The sequence below is a fragment of the Haliotis cracherodii genome, unplaced genomic scaffold, assembly GCF_022045235.1.
Source record: "Haliotis cracherodii isolate W230 unplaced genomic scaffold, xgHalCrac1.p SCAF_14, whole genome shotgun sequence".
Taxonomy (NCBI): domain Eukaryota; kingdom Metazoa; phylum Mollusca; class Gastropoda; order Lepetellida; family Haliotidae; genus Haliotis; species Haliotis cracherodii.
This window is the reverse complement of record NW_027266269.1, coordinates 38,594,752-38,613,349: the sequence shown is the minus strand read 5'-3', so window position 1 is coordinate 38,613,349 and position 18,598 is coordinate 38,594,752. Positions and strand designations below refer to the sequence as shown.

At 38.8% G+C, this 18,598-nt stretch overlaps 3 protein-coding genes across 3 annotated transcripts in view; all 3 read left to right on the top strand.

Annotated features, from left to right (window-relative positions):
• The window catches only part of LOC139460432 (uncharacterized), a 289,333-nt gene extending 279,591 nt beyond the window's left edge, over window positions 1-9,742 (top strand). Inside the window, exons 2-9 of the mRNA XM_071241925.1 lie at window positions 155-221; window positions 1,405-2,488; window positions 2,976-3,059; window positions 3,355-3,474; window positions 5,722-6,445; window positions 6,559-6,731; window positions 7,026-7,097; window positions 8,226-9,742. Of these exons, the coding sequence (XP_071098026.1) occupies window positions 3,020-3,059; window positions 3,355-3,474; window positions 5,722-6,445; window positions 6,559-6,731; window positions 7,026-7,097; window positions 8,226-9,493 (2,397 nt within the window). The 5' untranslated portion in view covers window positions 155-221; window positions 1,405-2,488; window positions 2,976-3,019 and the 3' untranslated portion in view covers window positions 9,494-9,742. The remainder of the gene's footprint in view (window positions 1-154; window positions 222-1,404; window positions 2,489-2,975; window positions 3,060-3,354; window positions 3,475-5,721; window positions 6,446-6,558; window positions 6,732-7,025; window positions 7,098-8,225) is intronic.
• LOC139461235 (alpha-aminoadipic semialdehyde synthase, mitochondrial-like) overlaps window positions 1-18,598 on the top strand; it is a 66,949-nt gene that overhangs the window by 3,794 nt on the left and 44,557 nt on the right. The gene's annotated exons all lie outside the window — the stretch shown is intronic.
• Window positions 10,281-14,674, top strand: LOC139460430 (serine/threonine-protein phosphatase 6 regulatory ankyrin repeat subunit B-like). Its single transcript, XM_071241924.1, has 2 exons — window positions 10,281-13,079; window positions 13,296-14,674. The coding sequence occupies exons 1-2, from the start codon at window positions 10,281-10,283 to the stop codon at window positions 13,977-13,979; spliced, it is 3,483 nt and encodes a 1,160-aa protein (XP_071098025.1). The 3' UTR covers window positions 13,980-14,674.

The window sequence follows — 18,598 nt, the reverse complement described above, 5'->3', positions numbered from 1 at the left end:
GCTCTTCAGCAACTCATGCTTGTCGAGGAACGGGATTGAGTAGTCAGGCTCGCTGAACTGGTTGATGCATGTTATCGTCTGGAATATCGATGAGTGCGGCGTTAACAACGACCAAACATTGTTCATAGCTCTATGCAAATCACTATGTTTACAGCATTGGGCATGGACTACTTGTGATGGCGCGATGCAGGATCAAAATCAGGAAATAGAAGACACAAACAGTAAGTAGCCATATCAGTCATATTATCACATTGTACACCCTATTTTAAGGTCTATTAAAGGGAATATCCTAATATTGAATGAAAAACACACATTGAAATATTCCCTTTCACCACGATAGTGTAAGCCAGGTGTAGGCAAAAGTGTGTTGCAATTTGTTGTAAAGTGTGTTATGATGAATGAGCAGGTTTCAGAATATGGATAGCAAAGGGTGTAGGTGGAATGGGATCGTCTTCTGGTGGTTATAGTGATCCATCCATCCATCCATCCATCCATCCATCCAATCGTAATTCGTTTTTAGCAATTACTCAGCATTTATATTTTGGGGGGGACTAAAACAATAGTTCGTTATATCGGTCAGTTTCTTATAAGCTCATGAACTGGGGTGTTCTACCGGCACAATGAAGCGGTGAAGCTGTGAGTTATAGACTACGAGTCAAACAGTTTACAGTCAAAGATACGTGCTTATATATCAAACAAAACATGGAAAAATAATTACAATTGATGACATGCTGGATATTGAATTGCCTTCAGAAAAGCAACTGGAATAGCGCTGCAACCTTCTTTAAACTAGAATGTCATGGCATAGACATCTAGTGGCGTGACGTCATAGCAGTGTATGGCGTCATCCATAGAATGTCGTTGCGGGTTAGAAGGAAGGACGTAAATGTTTAAAATTTGTTCGATTTGAACTACCAAAAAGGAATAATAATTTTTACCTAATAGAAAAACGTGTTATCCATATGTGGTTAAAAATGAAATAAATTCTTTGATCATCCTTTGATGCAGAACTATTTAAAAGGTGCATAGTTTGACTCAATGGTTAAACGTTACACATGTTCCTAGCGCAATAACATGCACACAAACTACAACATTTGTTTTCATTTGGGCACTGAGACTAAACAACAAATATTTTAGATGCATCTTTTTTAGAAAATGTTAAATACTTTTTTGTACGGAGCTGTGGACATACTTAAAGTTTTATTGCAAAAAAACAAGGACATTTACAACATGGTCGTTTAGGTAATGTCGTCTAATCTTTATTTATTTATTGATTGTGTATTGTAGGCCTCTATGACTGCATTTTGAAGTTCATGAATTATTATCAAAGAAATACATTTCATGCCTTCCATTCAACCACTATGACTGTATGATTCTTAAGACATGTTTATGGTTTTTTTGCAGACTGTCAAACGTGCTCTGCTCTTTTGGATAGAAAGGAACATTTTGATCTACCAGAGGACAATGCTCTGCCTATTGATGTAAATGTTGATTTAATAAACAAACCCAATGCAAAGTTGAGTAATTTGCAGAAGAAGGAACAACGAGATCAGAGGACTGACTTTGTTAACAAGCTGAAGAAGTACATATCAGCTCTGCGAAACACAGCAGGTGGTATAGTGCTGGTTCACATAAATGGAATAGCAGATGGGGACACATGTCTAGACTATTTCAATGAATTAGTTGATGTGAGACTGAATGATATGATCGAAGATGGCAGTCTCTTTGTGCAAAGTTATCAGAAGGATTGGCTTCTAGACACCGAATCAAACAGTGTAGAGAACAGACGTTTCAAAGGATTTGTTGTCATCCATGTAACAGGTTCTAGTATAGTGACAACATTTAACTTCAATTCAAAACAACCACTTGATAATGCTATAATTGATGTGCAAAGTAATGCAGTCATCAGATTTCTCAAACGGAAAAACTGTTTTCAAAACAAAAGTACATCAATTCGTGGAATACCACAGATCAATGAAAGGCGAAACATTCAAGTGAAAGGTTTCCGTCCTGAAACTCTACCTTCTGGGTTACTGCAAAATGCTGCCACATTCAATGACTATCTTTGGGAAAAGTTTGGGTTAGGTGGATATATAAGTGCCTTTTCTAAATTAGATGCTGGTGGCTCATTCTTCCTAGGCATCAACGAAGACGAAACACAATACCCGGAGGAGACTTACAAATCAAAGACATTTACATTAGTGGGCATAGAATTCAGAGATTTGCAATTTCGTGAAGATACTGAAACCGCCATCTTGCAGTCTGTACAGAACAACACTATTATCGTGACATACAGTGGAGAGCCAGAGAACACACCTAGAGACACCATTCAAGTCGCATTCCATCCAGTAGAGGCAGACAAGTTTGTGCTGGAGGTAGCTGTTGCAGCAGTCGACGGTTTATTGTGTTACGATAAGGAAGGACCAGAAGCTTACGAGTTTGAAAATAACAAACTGAAGAGGTTAACGATAAAAGAGTGGTACGAAGGGTAAGTTAAATTTGGTTGTCGATATCAAATTGAAGTTGTCTGTAAATATAATCGAGTCTGGAGTATGCAATCCAGTGATTGACATGATGAGCATCGATCCACGCAAATGGGATACAATGACATGCATCAACCAAGTCAGCGAGCCTGACCACCCGATCCAGTTAGTCGCCTGTTACGGCAAGCATGTGGTGTTTAAGACCAATTCTACCCCGGATCTTCACGGGTCCTTGCCTTCCTTATAAGTCAACAGCATCCAGCTGCAGTCAGGATTGTGTTCAAGAGGTTCAAATCCGATTTTCCATATTGTCAACATTAAGGTTTCAATTTCTGTATACGCACAATTTCTACATTATCGAGTGTACTATTCCGAATATATCGTGAGCATGTGTCTACGAATCACTATCAAATAGTGATTGTACCCGGTGTTCGTGAAAAGGTATTCGTGTTCGTTGCTTTATTAGGTATCTGAATATAATATTGATTTCAGTTTGTATATCCAAGACGAGACTGACGCCCAGGCTAAGAGCGGAGATGGCAGTATTTGAAAAAGACAGCAACCCTCGTTTGGATGGTATGTTGGTTCTCTGATTTGAAATTTATTGTTAAAGTTCAGATGAGGTGAAATGGGGTTTATTGTCGCGTTCAAGGTTATTGCACTTACATTTTGACATATTGTAGCATTGAATATTGTTCAAATATAAGTTTTGTGGAAACAGATTTTTAGATATAAATACAGCAATAAACACACAGTACTCACAATTTTCATTTGATTTACTGACATTTTGACATTAACTTGCATAAAGAAAACTCCAGCAATGATTTAACAGATCATAGTATGTTAAAGAAAGTATATGTTCTGGTAACAGAGAACCTGACACACCGTCCTGTTGGGAGGGTGGACATAAGGAGTCTGTATCAGCGGAGGCCTCCCTGCATGCAGATAGAGAGGAGTCTGGAGGATATAGAGGCCACAGTTTTACATGGAGGTACAGCAAACGTTTTCCAACTTGTTGGCATCCGGGTTAGAAGTGGTTTATAGCTATATATTCCTTGTATGACTGAACTAAAGTAAACTAGAAAGTGTTTTTACTCGTAAAAACATATGTCTCCCCCCACTCCCCTAACCCCCATTCATTCGTTTACTTCACGTTAAACCCCATCTCTTCATTCCCACCCTCCATTACTAAATAACACAGACAAAAATAGAACTCCTAGAAATTTCAAACAACTAATGGGCACCACTTCAGTGCTGGGTTAATGTGTATACAAAGTTTCGCGAAAAAATATTAAACGGTTTCTGAGTTATGGTCAGGAAACCAAGCTTACCCCCATTCAGAGTCTATGTTCAACTTATCTCCATGGAAACGAGAAAAAATAAAAATGTCAAAAATCTCTAAATAGCAAAAGGCACCACTTCAGTGCTGGGTTAATGTGTATACAAAGTTTCGCGAAAAAATATTAAACGGTTTCCGAGTTATGGTCCGGAAACAAAGCTTACCCCCATTCAGAGTCTATGTTCAACTTATCTCCATGGAAACGAGAACAAATAAAAATGTCAAAAATCTCTAAATAGCAAAAGGCACCACTTCAGTGCTGGGTTAATGTGTATACAAAGTTTCGCGAAAAAATATTAAACGGTTTCCGAGTTATGGTCCGGAAACCAAGCTTACCCCCATTCAGAGTCTATGTTCAACTTATCTCCATGGAAACGAGAACAAATAAAAATGTCAAAAAATCTCTAAATAGCAAAAGGCACCACTTCGGTGCTGGGTTAATGTGTATACAAAGTTTCGCGAAAAAATATTAAACGGTTTCTGAGTTATGGTCAGGAAACAAAGCTTACCCCCATTCAGATCTATGTTCAACTTATCTCCATGGAAACGAGAACAAATAAAAATGTCAAAAATCTCTAAATAGCAAAAGGCACCACTTCAATGCTGGGTTAATGTGTATACAAAGTTTCGCGAAAAAATATTAAACGGTTTCCGAGTTATGGTCCGGAAACCAAGCTTACCCCCATTCAGAGTCTATGTTCAACTTATCTCCATGGAAACGAGAACAAATAAAAATGTCAAAAAATCTCTAAATAGCAAAAGGCACCACTTCGGTGCTGGGTTAATGTGTATACAAAGTTTCGCGAAAAAATATTAAACGGTTTCTGAGTTATGGTCAGGAAACAAAGCTTACCCCCATTCAGATCTATGTTCAACTTATCTCCATGGAAACGAGAACAAATAAAAATGTCAAAAATCTCTAAATAGCAAAAGGCACCACTTCAATGCTGGGTTAATGTGTATACAAAGTTTCTCGAAAAAATATTAAACGGTTTCTGAGTTATGGTCAGGAAACAAAGCTTACCCCCATTCAGATCTATGTTCAACTTATCTCCATGGAAACGAGAACAAATAAAAATGTCAAAAATCTCTAAATAGCAAAAGGCACCACTTCAGTGCTGGGTTAATGTGTATACAAAGTTTCGCGAAAAAATATTAAACGGTTTCCGAGTTATGGTCCGGAAACCAAGCTTACCCCCATTCAGAGTCTATGTTCAACTTATCTCCATGGAAACGAGAACAAATAAAAATGTCAAAAATCTCTAAATAGCAAAAGGCACCACTTTAGTGCTGGGTCAATGTGTATACAAAGTTTCGCGAAAAAATATTAAACGGTTTCTGAGTTATGGTCAGGAAACAAAGCTTACCCCCATTCAGATCTATGTTCAACTTATCTCCATGGAAACGAGAACAAATAAAAATGTCAAAAATCTCTAAATAGCAAAAGGCACCACTTCAGTGCTGGGTTAATGTGTATACAAAGTTTCGCGAAAAAATATTAAACGGTTTCCGAGTTATGGTCCGGAAACCAAGCTTACCCCCATTCAGAGTCTATGTTCAACTTATCTCCATGGAAACGAGAAAAAATAAAAATATCAAAAATCTCTAAATAGCAAAAGGCACCACTTCAGTGCTGGGTTAATGTGTATACAAAGTTTCGCGAAAAAATATTAAACGGTTTCCGAGTTATGGTCCGGAAACGGTGGGAACGCCGACGCCGACGCCGACAGGAACCGTGCCAAAAACAATATGTCTCCCTCCATTCTGGGGGAGACATAATAAGATGGAAAGATTTTGTGACGTGACTGATTGTATTTAGTGATTTCCAATATTCTGTATTATATCTATTCCGCATCATTTAAAATTCAACACACCTGACACAGGACTTTTCTTTCACAGGACTAGAAACAATCAAGACATTTCCCACAAATTTCCCAGCAGGAGAGGCATATGTTAATTTGAAGACGAGGCTGAATGAGCTCTCAACAATGGAGAATAATGGTCTGGCATACATCGCAAAATCTCTCCCTGCTACTGCTAATATGGACATTAAGTACAGGACTCCTGGAGATGTTATTTTGGACATATGTCTTATCAGACAGGGCAGTCCTGCAGTTGTTCTTTCTGTTGTGACAGACATGCCTGTGGATATGAAACTTGCTCAACGATACACCTCTGCTGTCTCTAAAGAACTTACAAAGAACGTTCGCAGGTTTACGACTGTGACCTTCAACTCTATATACGGGTTACTTCATGAGAAGGACCTCGAGTCAAAGGAATCATTTGAATCATGTCTATCAAGGATAGAGAAGGAAAGGTCTCGCCTCTGTGTTCCTGATTCTTTGAGCATGAACAGGGAAAAGTATAAACATGTTGTCCGTGCTTTCCTCTCTTCTGTTGCAGTAACAACGTTTGTTAATAGCGAAAGCGAAGAAACTCTATGGTTTTTGACACGCAAACAGTTCTGTATCCTGACACAGAACATTGATCACACTGAAGTGCATGTAGATACCTGCCCAGCAAGCGGTGGTGGAGTCCTGTCTCTCACAGTTGCTCAACGTCTACAGAAACTTGGACGGACATTGCTGATATCAGATGACCCCACACTAGTCGAGCGTGCAAGGTAACATTTTATGACATTTGTTCTTATTAAAACTATTTTTAATTGATTAATGTGTTCATGTAGGCAGATACCGACAAGATATGATGAATGTGCTGCCTCTGTCCTCCTCACAGAAAGCAGAATATTGATTCCAAGACATTCAACGACATCAAGCAAAGTGACCTGATGGCAGATCTCATGAACGTTGTTATGTACCGAGTTGGAGGACCATGCTCATCTCAGTCTCCACAGTTACCCCAGCTTTTGTCGGGTGCACATAGGCGCTGGGTTTTCCACAGACAGAAAGGTATTCGTGATCAGCGTGATTCAACATTGTTAACCTCACACCCCTGGGTACGGTGACAAGAATCATAATGGGATGCTATTATGACAAGACAAACAACTTTATATATTGTTGAAGTAAAGAAAGACCATGTTGATATGATTAGCATCTGGACTAGTTTTCCTCTATAATTTGCAAGTTATGATTAACAACAGAAGTATGACATTTGTGCTAAACATTCCGAGTGTCAGTGATCAAAGATGAACTGTTCGCCTTCTATTTACTATATAGCATAATAGCATGAGTGATGTGTTCCAGGAATGCTTGCGGATGAAGATGGGCAACAAAGGCAAAGCCTTTTGCCAGAACCAGCAACAGTTAGTGACCATGGTGGGTATATAGGGTCAGCATAAACATAATATAACAAATGTTATATTTTGGATAACACTTTCTCAGTAACGTACAGATTCTCGTACTTGTTTTGGCTAAGTCCGGTCAGGGATTCGAACCCACACTGCCAGACTCAGGCACCTAATCGCCAGTACACAAAGTCAGCGATCTAACCCACTCAGCCACCGAGGCTTCCACAAATGAAAGTCCGACGACTGGCGGTCGTGTACCGTCTGCTTAAAGTCAGCTAATGAACGTGCATAATATCGTTTTTATGTCGTCTGTTAAATGTGTATTTACACAGCTATTGAACAACACAATTTTGTTAATAATGTATAACGTCATCAAAAATGGATGGTTACAAGATATTGCGTGCAGTAGGCGACATGAAACATTATTGAAGGATAGGTGACATGAAAAATTAAAATATGCGTGATATAAAACGACATGTCCCTGTTTATATTCATGCACACTGGGTGCAACTTTGGAAATACATTCTGTGCATACTTCAAGAGAGACTCATAGACAATCACTCAATCACAGTCTGGTTGATGAAAGATGCACTTACATTTGGTAACTGCAAATGATTTTGTTTTGTTTGATGTTTAAAGCCGCACGCAGCAATATTTAAGCTATATGACGGGGGTCTGTAAAAAATCGAGTGTGGACCAGACAATCCAGTGTTTGATATCATGGGCATCTATCCACGCAAATGGGATACGATGACGTCCATCAACGACGTCAGCGTGCCTGACCACCCGTTCCCGTTGGTCGCCTTTTACGAAATACTCACATGTCATTTTTTGCAATGGCAGTTTATAATACATGTGTATATTTTACAGATGCGTATACCATGGACAGAATTCATAATCTCTTAGGTAAGTGGAAGATAAAATACAACCATTCTGATGTGTTGTGCTTTAAACTTGATTCAGTAAAGACTGCTCCATTTAATATGATTAAATATCGAGGAAAAATTGCAATGATGTCTGTTGTTTTCTGTTATTTATAATGGAGCTCGGTTAGTGTGAAGTATACACCATATGCCATCAGAACAAAGTGCCTCAAGTTGTCAAAGTGTGCATGGTATACTACATGTAGCATACTGCACTTCATTTTTGTTCCCAGATGCTTCCTCTGCCGAAATAGCAATGGCCATCAAGGACAGCTTCAGAACATCAGCTGTTGATGATGTCATCAAACTGCTGGAAGGGAACAATCGGTGGATCACAATCACTGGTTTGCCGGGAGAAGGAAAAACCACTCTTGGGTACATGGTTCTGGAGACTATGAAAGCCAAAGGAGCAACAGTTTGTGTCATTGACAATCCAGACGATTATGCTCTTTTCACAGACAATGCAGCAACTATGCATGTGTTTTTGTTCAAGGATGTCTTGAGGTATGCTACCTGTGACCTAGAAATCAGGAAACAATGGATTCACTTTATCAATAACTTACATAGAAAGATAGTCAAGGGTGAGGATGTCAGCAATGTCTATGCTGTTTTCATATGCAACAAATATGATGAGGAATGGAAATATTTCGGTGGATATGATGAGGAAATATTCCACAGAAATGTTTTCAACCTGAGTGATCACTTCAGAGAAACTCATAGTGAACAAACCACAGTTCTTAAATACTTTCTGCAGAAATACCAGACTCCTGTACAAAGACTGGACACAAGCATTGCCTGCACCAAGCATGGATTTCTACACTGCTGTAAACTCTTTTGTGAATGGCAGAAGACAAATCAGACAAAACAGTCTCTTCTATTTTTCTCAGATCCTCTTTTTTATGTAATGAATATAGTCAGTGCCCACATACACGATGTAAGTACCATGACATTTCTACGCAATATGCTACAGAATGATAGATTCATCTCTACGAAAGAAGTTGTTCTTCCAAAGCCTTTGTCTCAAATGCCTGGTGTATTCCTTCAAGAGGACAAAGAGATGCTAACGTTCAGTCATCCATCTGTTCGCATGGCAGTAGCATTGGTTGTCGGAAAGGAAGATCCGCTATTTGTCCTTCAGAACTGTAATTCAACCTTTGTCATTCCACGGCTGAAGATCCATACAGCAAAAGAAGATACAGGATTCTTATACGTCAATTTGGACAACCCTGAGGTGTTGCAAAAAGTCATATCGACCTTCAAACATGCTTTGCAAGAGGGATTCTTTGATGTAATAGGACATGAAATGTGCCTTGTAGAAACATTCTGTCGAAAGCTGCTGACAGATGTTTCAAACGTAAGCATGGAATACTTGAATATCACATTCTATGAAATTATTTCATGTTCTTTGAAGTTGAAAGTGCAGTTGCGTCACAATATTAATAGTTATGGTGTCTTTAGTTGCCGTTTACAGTGTCATATTAGGTTAGCCGAAAAATATTAGGTGAGGTTTACACTATTTGGTATCTTTGCCTTTGTATCTTTTCAAAATGAAAACTTGACACTTACAATGGTATAAACGATAGGACCAGTACATATGTTTCTGATACAAAGCTTTAATATAACCATAAACATTAACAATTTAATATATAATGCACTAAATGTGAACGTTTAAAGTACTACAGGTAAAATGGATAGAATTATCATAAAATGCCTGAATGTTTACAGAAATCTGTGAAATCATTTTCCTAACGACGGGCTGCTGTCTATTCTATTGCTATGTCTAGTCATTGGCGTCACGTTTCTTGTTTGTGACGTCATCATATATTATGTTCTATGACGTTGCTATGTGTAACACAGTGACCTCTGCTTTTTTTCTCTGTAATGTTTATTATTAAAGTCAGGAAGGGGGTTTCTTTAAAAATTAATATCTTTGCTCATCACATTTAATGATATTAAAACACAAAAGAGTGTCGAATAACGATTTTCTGTACTAGAATTTTCATGTGAAATATGTGAGGTTGGTGTTGAAAAAACCAAAATGGCTGTTACTGATGGTATACGGTCTCATATTAGGTCAGTAACAACCATCTTGGATTTTTACTGACGGTACACGGGCTCATATGGGATTAGCAATTCTGTGCGTTGAATGGTCAATTTCACTTTGAGGCATAATAAAGGGTAAGATAAGGAGGTCTGAACAGGAAAAATCTGAACATTAATAAAAGTAGCCTTAATCTAGTCTACAACTGAAAACTGCATATTGATGTTTAGTCAGCCAGAATCTGATAATGATAACGTTTTCATTACCTGTCCAAACAGCTTATTTGGAGGTTGGTTTTTTTCAGGCATCTTCAACATTTCTAAACGAAGTGAACATGGATGGGTATTCATTACTTCATGTAGCCTTGAGACATGGCAACAAAGTTGCTGTACGTGTCCTTCTTGACATGGAAGTGAATGTGAAAGCCAAATGTCATGGTAAAACAGTGCTACACATCTTGTGTGAAGACATTAAATTCGACAAACATCTCTTCTTATTATTACTTGGCAATGGTGCTGATGTCAGTGCAGTTGATGAAGAAGGACAAACTATTCTTCACCATTTGTGCATGATGTCGGGAAATGACCCTGCAATCCCTTTGGTATTAGGTAAGGGCTGTGACACTACGGGGACAGATAAGAGTGGGAAAACAGCACTACATTATTTATGTGCAAACAGACACATTGATGAAGACTTTGTCACAAGACTAATTCAGTCAGGCTGTGATGTGAATATGTTTGACAAATGGGGAAAGAACGCTCTGCACTATTTGTGTGAAAGTTCTGTGTTTGATCAGAAACTTTTTCATATCATAGTCAAACATTGTGCTGATGTTAGTGCAACCGATCACTTCGGTAACATGGCACTGCATTATGCTGCTGAAAGGACCCATCCGCTCTATACCATAGATTTTCTCATTAAAAATGGATCAAATATCAATTGGAAAACTAAATCTGGAGACACAGTACCACTCCTGCTTTGTAAGTTGAATAAATTACAAAGCCGACTTTTGGACTATTTAATTGGACATGGTGCTGATCTAAATGTGGCGGATGTGGATGGAAAGACGATCCTCATTATTCTTGCCGAAAATGGGACTCTAAATCTTGAAATGTTACGCTTGTTAATATCAGCTGGTTGTGATGTCAACAAGCAGGATGATTTGGGTAACACACCTCTCCATTACTGCTGTATCAGAGGTAATATGGATAAAACTATTTTCCGGATGCTGCGGTACTATGGTACAAATGTAAACCACCAAAATCAGTTTCTGAAGACCCCACTTCACTATGCTTGTGAACACAAGTACATTTATCCGCAGGTCATTAAACATCTAATCATATATGGTGCTGACACAAATGCCACTGACCTGCATGAAATGACCCCACTGATATATCTGTGTGAGAACACACGTACAAGTATGGATGATTTCTCTTTGAGTTTGGATATGTTGTTACAGGGAAAATGTGATTTGAACAAATCAGACAAAGATAGAAAAACGGCTCTGCATTATGTCTGTGAAAGACAGAAAAATACAAAAATCATATGTGAGTTGATTCGAAAGTGTGAAGAAGTCAACATGAGCGATAGCCACGGGAGTACACCACTGCACTATCTTTGTATGAGGGAAGACCTAAAGGATCTATCAGGGATGGTGAATATGCTGACTCAAAAAGATTCAGACCCGAACATATGCGATGAGTGGAGGCGAGCACCGCTTCATCTCTTGTGCAACAGAAAGCATATTGACAAGGATATTATCAGGATCTTATTGACCGCTGGTGCAAACGTAAATGTGAGGGATGTTTTCAAAAAGACACCACTTCACTATGCTTGTGATCATACAACTGTTAACAGAGATGCTATAACTTTGTTGATACGTGGGCGTGCTGATGTGAACATTTCAGACGGCAATGAACGAACACCTCTGCATCTATTATGCAGGCAGAAGCATATAGATATAGAAGCTGTGAAAATTCTTTTGAAACATAACGCGCTTGTAAACAACACTGATGAGCATGGAAATACTGTCCTTCATTATGTGAGTCAAAATGAGGCGTCAACCAAAGACATTGTGACTCTGATAATAGAACATGGTGCTGATTTAGACAAGACCAATGGTTTAGGCATATCAGTCTCAGAATGCCTTTTAAAGCGGACAGATTTGAAACCAGCAGGCAGTACAATGCACGCAGCAGAGGACTACAACCTCAGGTTTCAACTACCAAATGGGGCACAAGAATTGTTCAAAGAAATCGGTAGGACTGGGATCATTGACAGAAAAGACAAGCATGGGAAGACATTTCTGCATTATGCCTGTGCTATGAAATATGATAGCATCATTGAACAAATATTGAAGCTCAACTGTGATATTAATCTGAAAGATTCTGATCACATGACGGCATTGCATATCATTTGCAAACGAACTGATGGGAACATTCAGAAATTCATAGCACTATTGTTGGAGCATGGTGCTAAAGTTGACATTACTGACAGGTATGGAAATACACCACTGCATTATCTTGGCATGACCACAATTAACACTGAACAAAATGCTACTCACCTGGAACTGCTGTTGAACAGGGGCGCAGATGTCATCAGGGCTGATGGTAATGGCATACATTTAGTTCACTATCTGGCTATTGCGGGAATATGCGATAAAATAAAAGTTGCACTGGATAAAGAGACAAGAGACGTTGATGTGACCGTTAAACATGATGTCAATTCAGTCATTCATAAAGGACAGACAGCGCTTCATTTAACATGCATTTCATCTGAAGCTGGAACAGGTGTTGTCAGAGAGTTGCTGAAGTTAAAAGCTAATATATGTGCCACTGACAGGAGAGGAAGAACACCTTTACACTACCTATGTCTGAGTCCATGCAAAATTGCATATAATGCAAAAACAAATGAACTGACCGTTGAACCTACAACAGACAGTAAAGGGCGGAAAGAACTTGTGGAGCTTTTACTTGCCCATCATATGAAGAAGAAGAAAAAACAAAGGGAAAAACGGCTGGTTGATGAGGACAGCACTTCTGACTCCGTAAGTATCACAGTTAGTTACAACATTGACTGAAAGGTAGAAATAAACTAATGATACACAAAATTAATACAGAAACAGCATACTGTTACATTTAGTTACATTTGGCGTTCAGATCCGAAATAAAGCTTACTTAGACATAATATAATCTAATTTCAATGTTACATTGACATGTATATATACATTGTTTGTGGTACGGCTTATTGTTTGCTGTTTTAGGGTCTTGGAGAATTAAGTGATTGTCCAAAAACAACGAAGAGTGCAAGTGTCCCTGTTCCTCCTGCAGTCAAAGATTATGTTAACATGACGGACGACAGGGGGAGATCTGCGTTCCAATATCTTTGTTCAAGTGGCACCATAGACAATGAACTTTTCCAATACATGATCTCACTGGACCCAACTCTAAAGGCGTGGTTAGTCAACAACAGTGACTACAATGGTCTAACAGTCCTACATTCTCTTGTGCTCTCAGGATCACATCTTACCGAAAAGATAATCAGTGACATAACATATATCAACGGTACCCTTTTCGATGGAGCTAAGGATGCATTCTTTGTTATTCCACCTGGTCAAACGGCCCTACATTTAGCTTGTAGAACTATTAATGCTGATCTGAAGATTGTGCAACTATTGCTTCAGCACAAGGCTAACGTCAACGTAATTGACTGCAATGACAGGACACCACTATACTACATCTGTGAAGATGCGCAGAACATCTCATGGGACCAGAGCAGCCACGAACTTGTCATAAAGTCTGATAGCAAGCCCTCAGAAGCCCTTCAGGATATCCGATATAACATTGCCTTAGCCCTTATAGAAGTAGGGGCTTCGCAAGACAAACCCAGTGATGATGGTGTCCCAGCTCTTCATGGCCAGTTTAGAACCATGTTTAGTAGTACATGAGTCTTTACTTGACCAATATGCCCACGGATGATGTATATAGTGTTCCTGAAGTCTCCATCCTTATCCAATTTCTGAGGAGGTTGTGAATATTTCCCTTAAGTCTGTACTTATTTGCCCAAGATCATGCACATGCTGTCATTTCGGCCATTGCATCAATGTGGCCAGGATGTTGTTTATAATGCCATTCAAGTCTCTACTTAACCAATACCCCAGGGATGGTGGCTATTGTTAGTCCCTACATAAACAGTGTGCCCAGGATGTTCTATATAATTCCACTTAAGTATCCACATATCCAGTGTTTGATGCAAATGGTCCCGACTGGATGTAGTGCATCAGTCCAAATTTGCCAAGGATCTTGTGTCAAGTTTACCGAATTCTTTCATTGAACATTTTCCCAAAATGTTGTTTATAATACCACAATGGTCTGTACAATGTTCACAATGGGATTGACGTTTAGCGTTGCTCATTCATCTACCTAACGAATTTACCCAGAGTGGTTTGACTTTCAGTTAAAGTTCTTTATAAATATAATTGCTTTGGATGTCGTTTACCACGTCATTCAATAATTTACTTAATCAATTCACTCAGGATGTTGTACATTGTGTCATTGACATCTCTACTTTACTTTGTATAGAATGTTTCTTACGTCCCTGAAGTATCTATTCAACACGTTCCCTTCGGGATGTTGTACGTCATATCACTTGGGGTCCCGCCATTTAGTATTCCAGGGGAGTGGGTGGTGATAGGATGTTTGTTAGCAATAGGATAAATAGAGGATATTTCATGTGTCGAGTGACTGGGAAAAAGGAGATGCGCCACTCCTAAATGAGATGAGAGAAACATGATATTTCATGAGACACATTGAATAACCTATTTATTATATACACTTTTTGTAGTTGTAGTTGTCAACCGGAAAATTATATTATTTCATTACAAATGCAAAACCTTGAAACGTAAATTCTCCTTACCTTACACCCCTTGTATTTGCGACCAAAAAAAGTAGTTTCCTGTTTGCAAAATCATAAAAATATAAACAAAAGTAACAAAAAATATTTACGGTCGCGAAAAATGCTGTATCATACATATAAATGTTTTTATACAATTTCAACTTTAACAAAATATATTCTTGAAAACTTGAAAAATCAATTGTTATGTTCACTGCAGTGAAATATCAATTGTTCTGTTCACTGCAATGAAAATGCCACTTTTCTCAACTTCGGAAAACTCAGTCTTTCACACTTTAGTATGTGATAATAGTCTGTTCATTGCTTCAAGACTGTTATTTACAAACGTGTTTCAGGACGCACTAAGTATCAAATTGCCGCTCCCTTAACTATATACTTAACCAATTTGCCCAGGGTTGCTTTAAGTTTCTGCTAGAATATAGTTTGCCAGGATGATGTATGTACTGCCACTCAAATCTGTACATAACTAATTTGCCCAGGATGTTGTGTATGATGTCACTTGAGTCAGGATGTTGTTTAAAATACAACTTAAATATCTAATCAATCAATTTGCCGAGAATATTGCAAAAAGTGACAATATGTCCAATATATATAGCGTCACTTAAGTCACTACTCGAGTATCTTTACTGTGGAAGTTTTATATGGTATATAGGGATGGGCGGGTAGCCTAGTGGTTAAACCATTCGCTCGTCACGCCGAAGACACACACACACACACACACACACACACACACACACACACACACACAAAAAAAAGAACAACCAAAAAAACCAAACACAAACACACACACACAATCTCGCCTGACCTCCACTTGACAAATGTGCCCTAAAGTTTTAATATGGTGTCATTTAAGTCTGTACGCGACCAGTTTGCCCTGAATGATGTATATAATGCCTTAGAAGACTCTGCATGACTAGTTTGCCCTGAATGTTGTATATAATGCCTTTAGAAGTCTCTGCATGACCAGTTTGCCCTGAATGTTGTATATAATGCCTTTAGAAGTCTCTGCATGACCAGTTTGTCCTGAATGTTGTAGATAATGCCTTTAGTAGTCTCTGCATGACCAGTTTGTCCCGAATGTTGTATACAGTGCCTTTAGAAGTCTCTGCATGACCAGTTTGTACCGAATGTTGGATACATTGCCTTCATAGTCTCTGCATGACCAGTTTGCCATGAATGTTGTATACAGTGCCTTTAGAAGTCTCTGCATGACTGGTTTGCCCCAAATGTTGGATACATTGCCTTCATAGTCTCTGCATGACCAGTTTGTCCTGAATGTTGTATACAGTGCCTTTAGAAGTCTCTGCATGACTAGTTAGCCTCGAATGTTGTATACATTGCCTTCATAATATCTGCATGACCAGTTTGCCCTGAATGTTGTATACAGTGCCTTTAGAAGTCTCTGCATGACCAGTTTGTCCCGAAAGATGTATACAGTGCAATGTTTGTGTAAATGTCGATTCCCGAAATGGGTTCAATGTGTGAAGCCCATGATATTGCTGGAATATTGCTAAACGCGGCGTAAAACAATACTCACTCACTCGCGTTATGGTACAAAGAGTGGCTTTAGGTTGTTGCTTGTGGTAGGGTGATGGAATGTTTGTTAGATGGTCTATCGTTTTGTCCACTGCTTCATTTGAAGGGAGGGGTCAGGTAATTAAGGGACCGAAAATTTGATATTTAGTTTGGGCCAGGAACACTTTCGAAAACCCCAGTAATTGTTCCACCAAAGAGTAAAATGATTTTCGCTCTGGATTTACCATTCAAAATAATTTTTCACTGGACATGTTGCAAAGTTTTCGTTCTGGCGCGAAGATAAGACATCACAATCGTGTATAAAGAACGCTAAATAGCAAGTTCTCTGTTGTCCTCAAAACTTGGAATGAATTCATTTTGTGGATTTCTGTCGCGTTTTCTGCACGATATGTATTGCCACACATCCTTGGAATATTGTAGTAACTCCACGTTTGTATTTCGTAGCCGATAATTGTACACATACTTAGATGAATATACCTACCGACAATGACCTAAAGGAAGTACTATTCTAAAAGTATTAGCTTTCTCGGTGATGCGACCGTCACATCGACCGTTTCAGTCAGATGTGGTTTATCCTGATAGAAACCTCTGACTGACCATTCAAACTCGAGTATTTTCCAAAATCATGGTAGAATTGACCAATGTGCCCTGAATGTGTATAATGTCACTTACATCTTGACTACTTGAATTTCTCCTGAAAGTTGGATTAAGTGTTACTTAAATCTTGACTTCTTCAGTTTGCCATAAATATTGTATGTAGTGTCACTTAAATCTTGACTTCTTCAATTTGCCATAAATGTTGTATATAGTGCCACTTATATCTTAACTTTTTCAATTTGCCCTGAATGTTGGATATAGTGTCACTTAAATCTTGACTTCTTCAATTTCTCCTGAAAGTTGGATTAAGTATAACTTAAATCTTGACTTCTTCAGTTTGCCATAAATGTTGTATATAGTGCCACTTATATCTTAACTTTTTCAATTTGCCCTGAATGTTGGATATAGTGTCACTTAAATCTTGACTTCTTCAGTTTGCCATAAATGTTGTATATAGTGTCACTTAAATCTTGACTTCTTTAATTTGCCCTGAATGTTGTATGTAGTGCTCCTTAAATCTTGACTTCTTCAGTTTGACCTAAATGTTATATATAGTGTCAAGTAAATCTTGACTTCTTTAATTTGCCCCGAATGTTGTATTCAGTGTCATTAACGTCTCCACTTGACGACCACCTCCGTGTTCTATTGGCTAGAACGTCTGCCCTAAGCAAAAGGTCATGGGTTCGATCCACGGCTACGTCACATCAAAAGACGTTATAAAATGGTACGTGTAATCCTGGTATTAAGGGGCTGAAACAAGCACAGGTCGGCTCGGAATGAGTATTTTGTGTCTGAGCTGGGTATTCATGTGGCATGGTATCTCTGTTGGCTGACACTATAAACTCAGCATTAGTCCGGACTAAACAAGCACACGCACACGCGCACGCATGCACGCACGCACGCACGCACGAAAGCACACACGCACACACACACACACACACACACACACACACACCCTCGCCTGACCTCCACTTGACAAATGCCTTTGGAAGTCTCTGCATGACCAGTTTGCCCTGAATGTTGTATATAATGCCTTAGAAGTATCTGCATGACTAGTTTGTCCCGAATGTTGTATATAATGCCTTTAGAAGTCTCTGCATGACCATTTAGCCCTGAATGTTGTATATAATGCCTTTGGAAGTCTCTGCATAACTAGTTTGTCCCGAATGTTGTATATAATGCCTTTAGAAGTCTCTGCGTGACTAGTTTGCCCTGAATGTTGTATATAATGCGTTTAGAAGTCTCTGCATGACCAGTTTGTCCCGAATGTTGTATACAGTGCCTTTAGAAGTCTCTGCATGACCAGTTTGTACCGAATGTTGGATACATTGCCTTCATAGTCTCTGCATGACCAGTTTGCCCTGAATGTTGTATACAGTGCCTTTAGAAGTCTCTGCATGACTTGTTTGTCCCGAATGTTGTATACATTGCCTTCATAGTCTCTGCATGACCAGTTTGCCCTGAATGTTGTATACAGTGCCTTTAGAAGTCTCTACATGACCATTTTGTCCCGAAAGATGT

Coding starts and splice junctions, on each gene's coding strand:
- LOC139460430 (XM_071241924.1), top strand. CDS start 10,281: ATGATAACGTTTTCATTACCTGTCCAAACAGCTTATTTGGAGGTTGGT. Junction 13,080..13,295: donor AGGACAGCACTTCTGACTCC/GTAAGTATCACA, acceptor TTGCTGTTTTAG/GGTCTTGGAGAATTAAGTGA.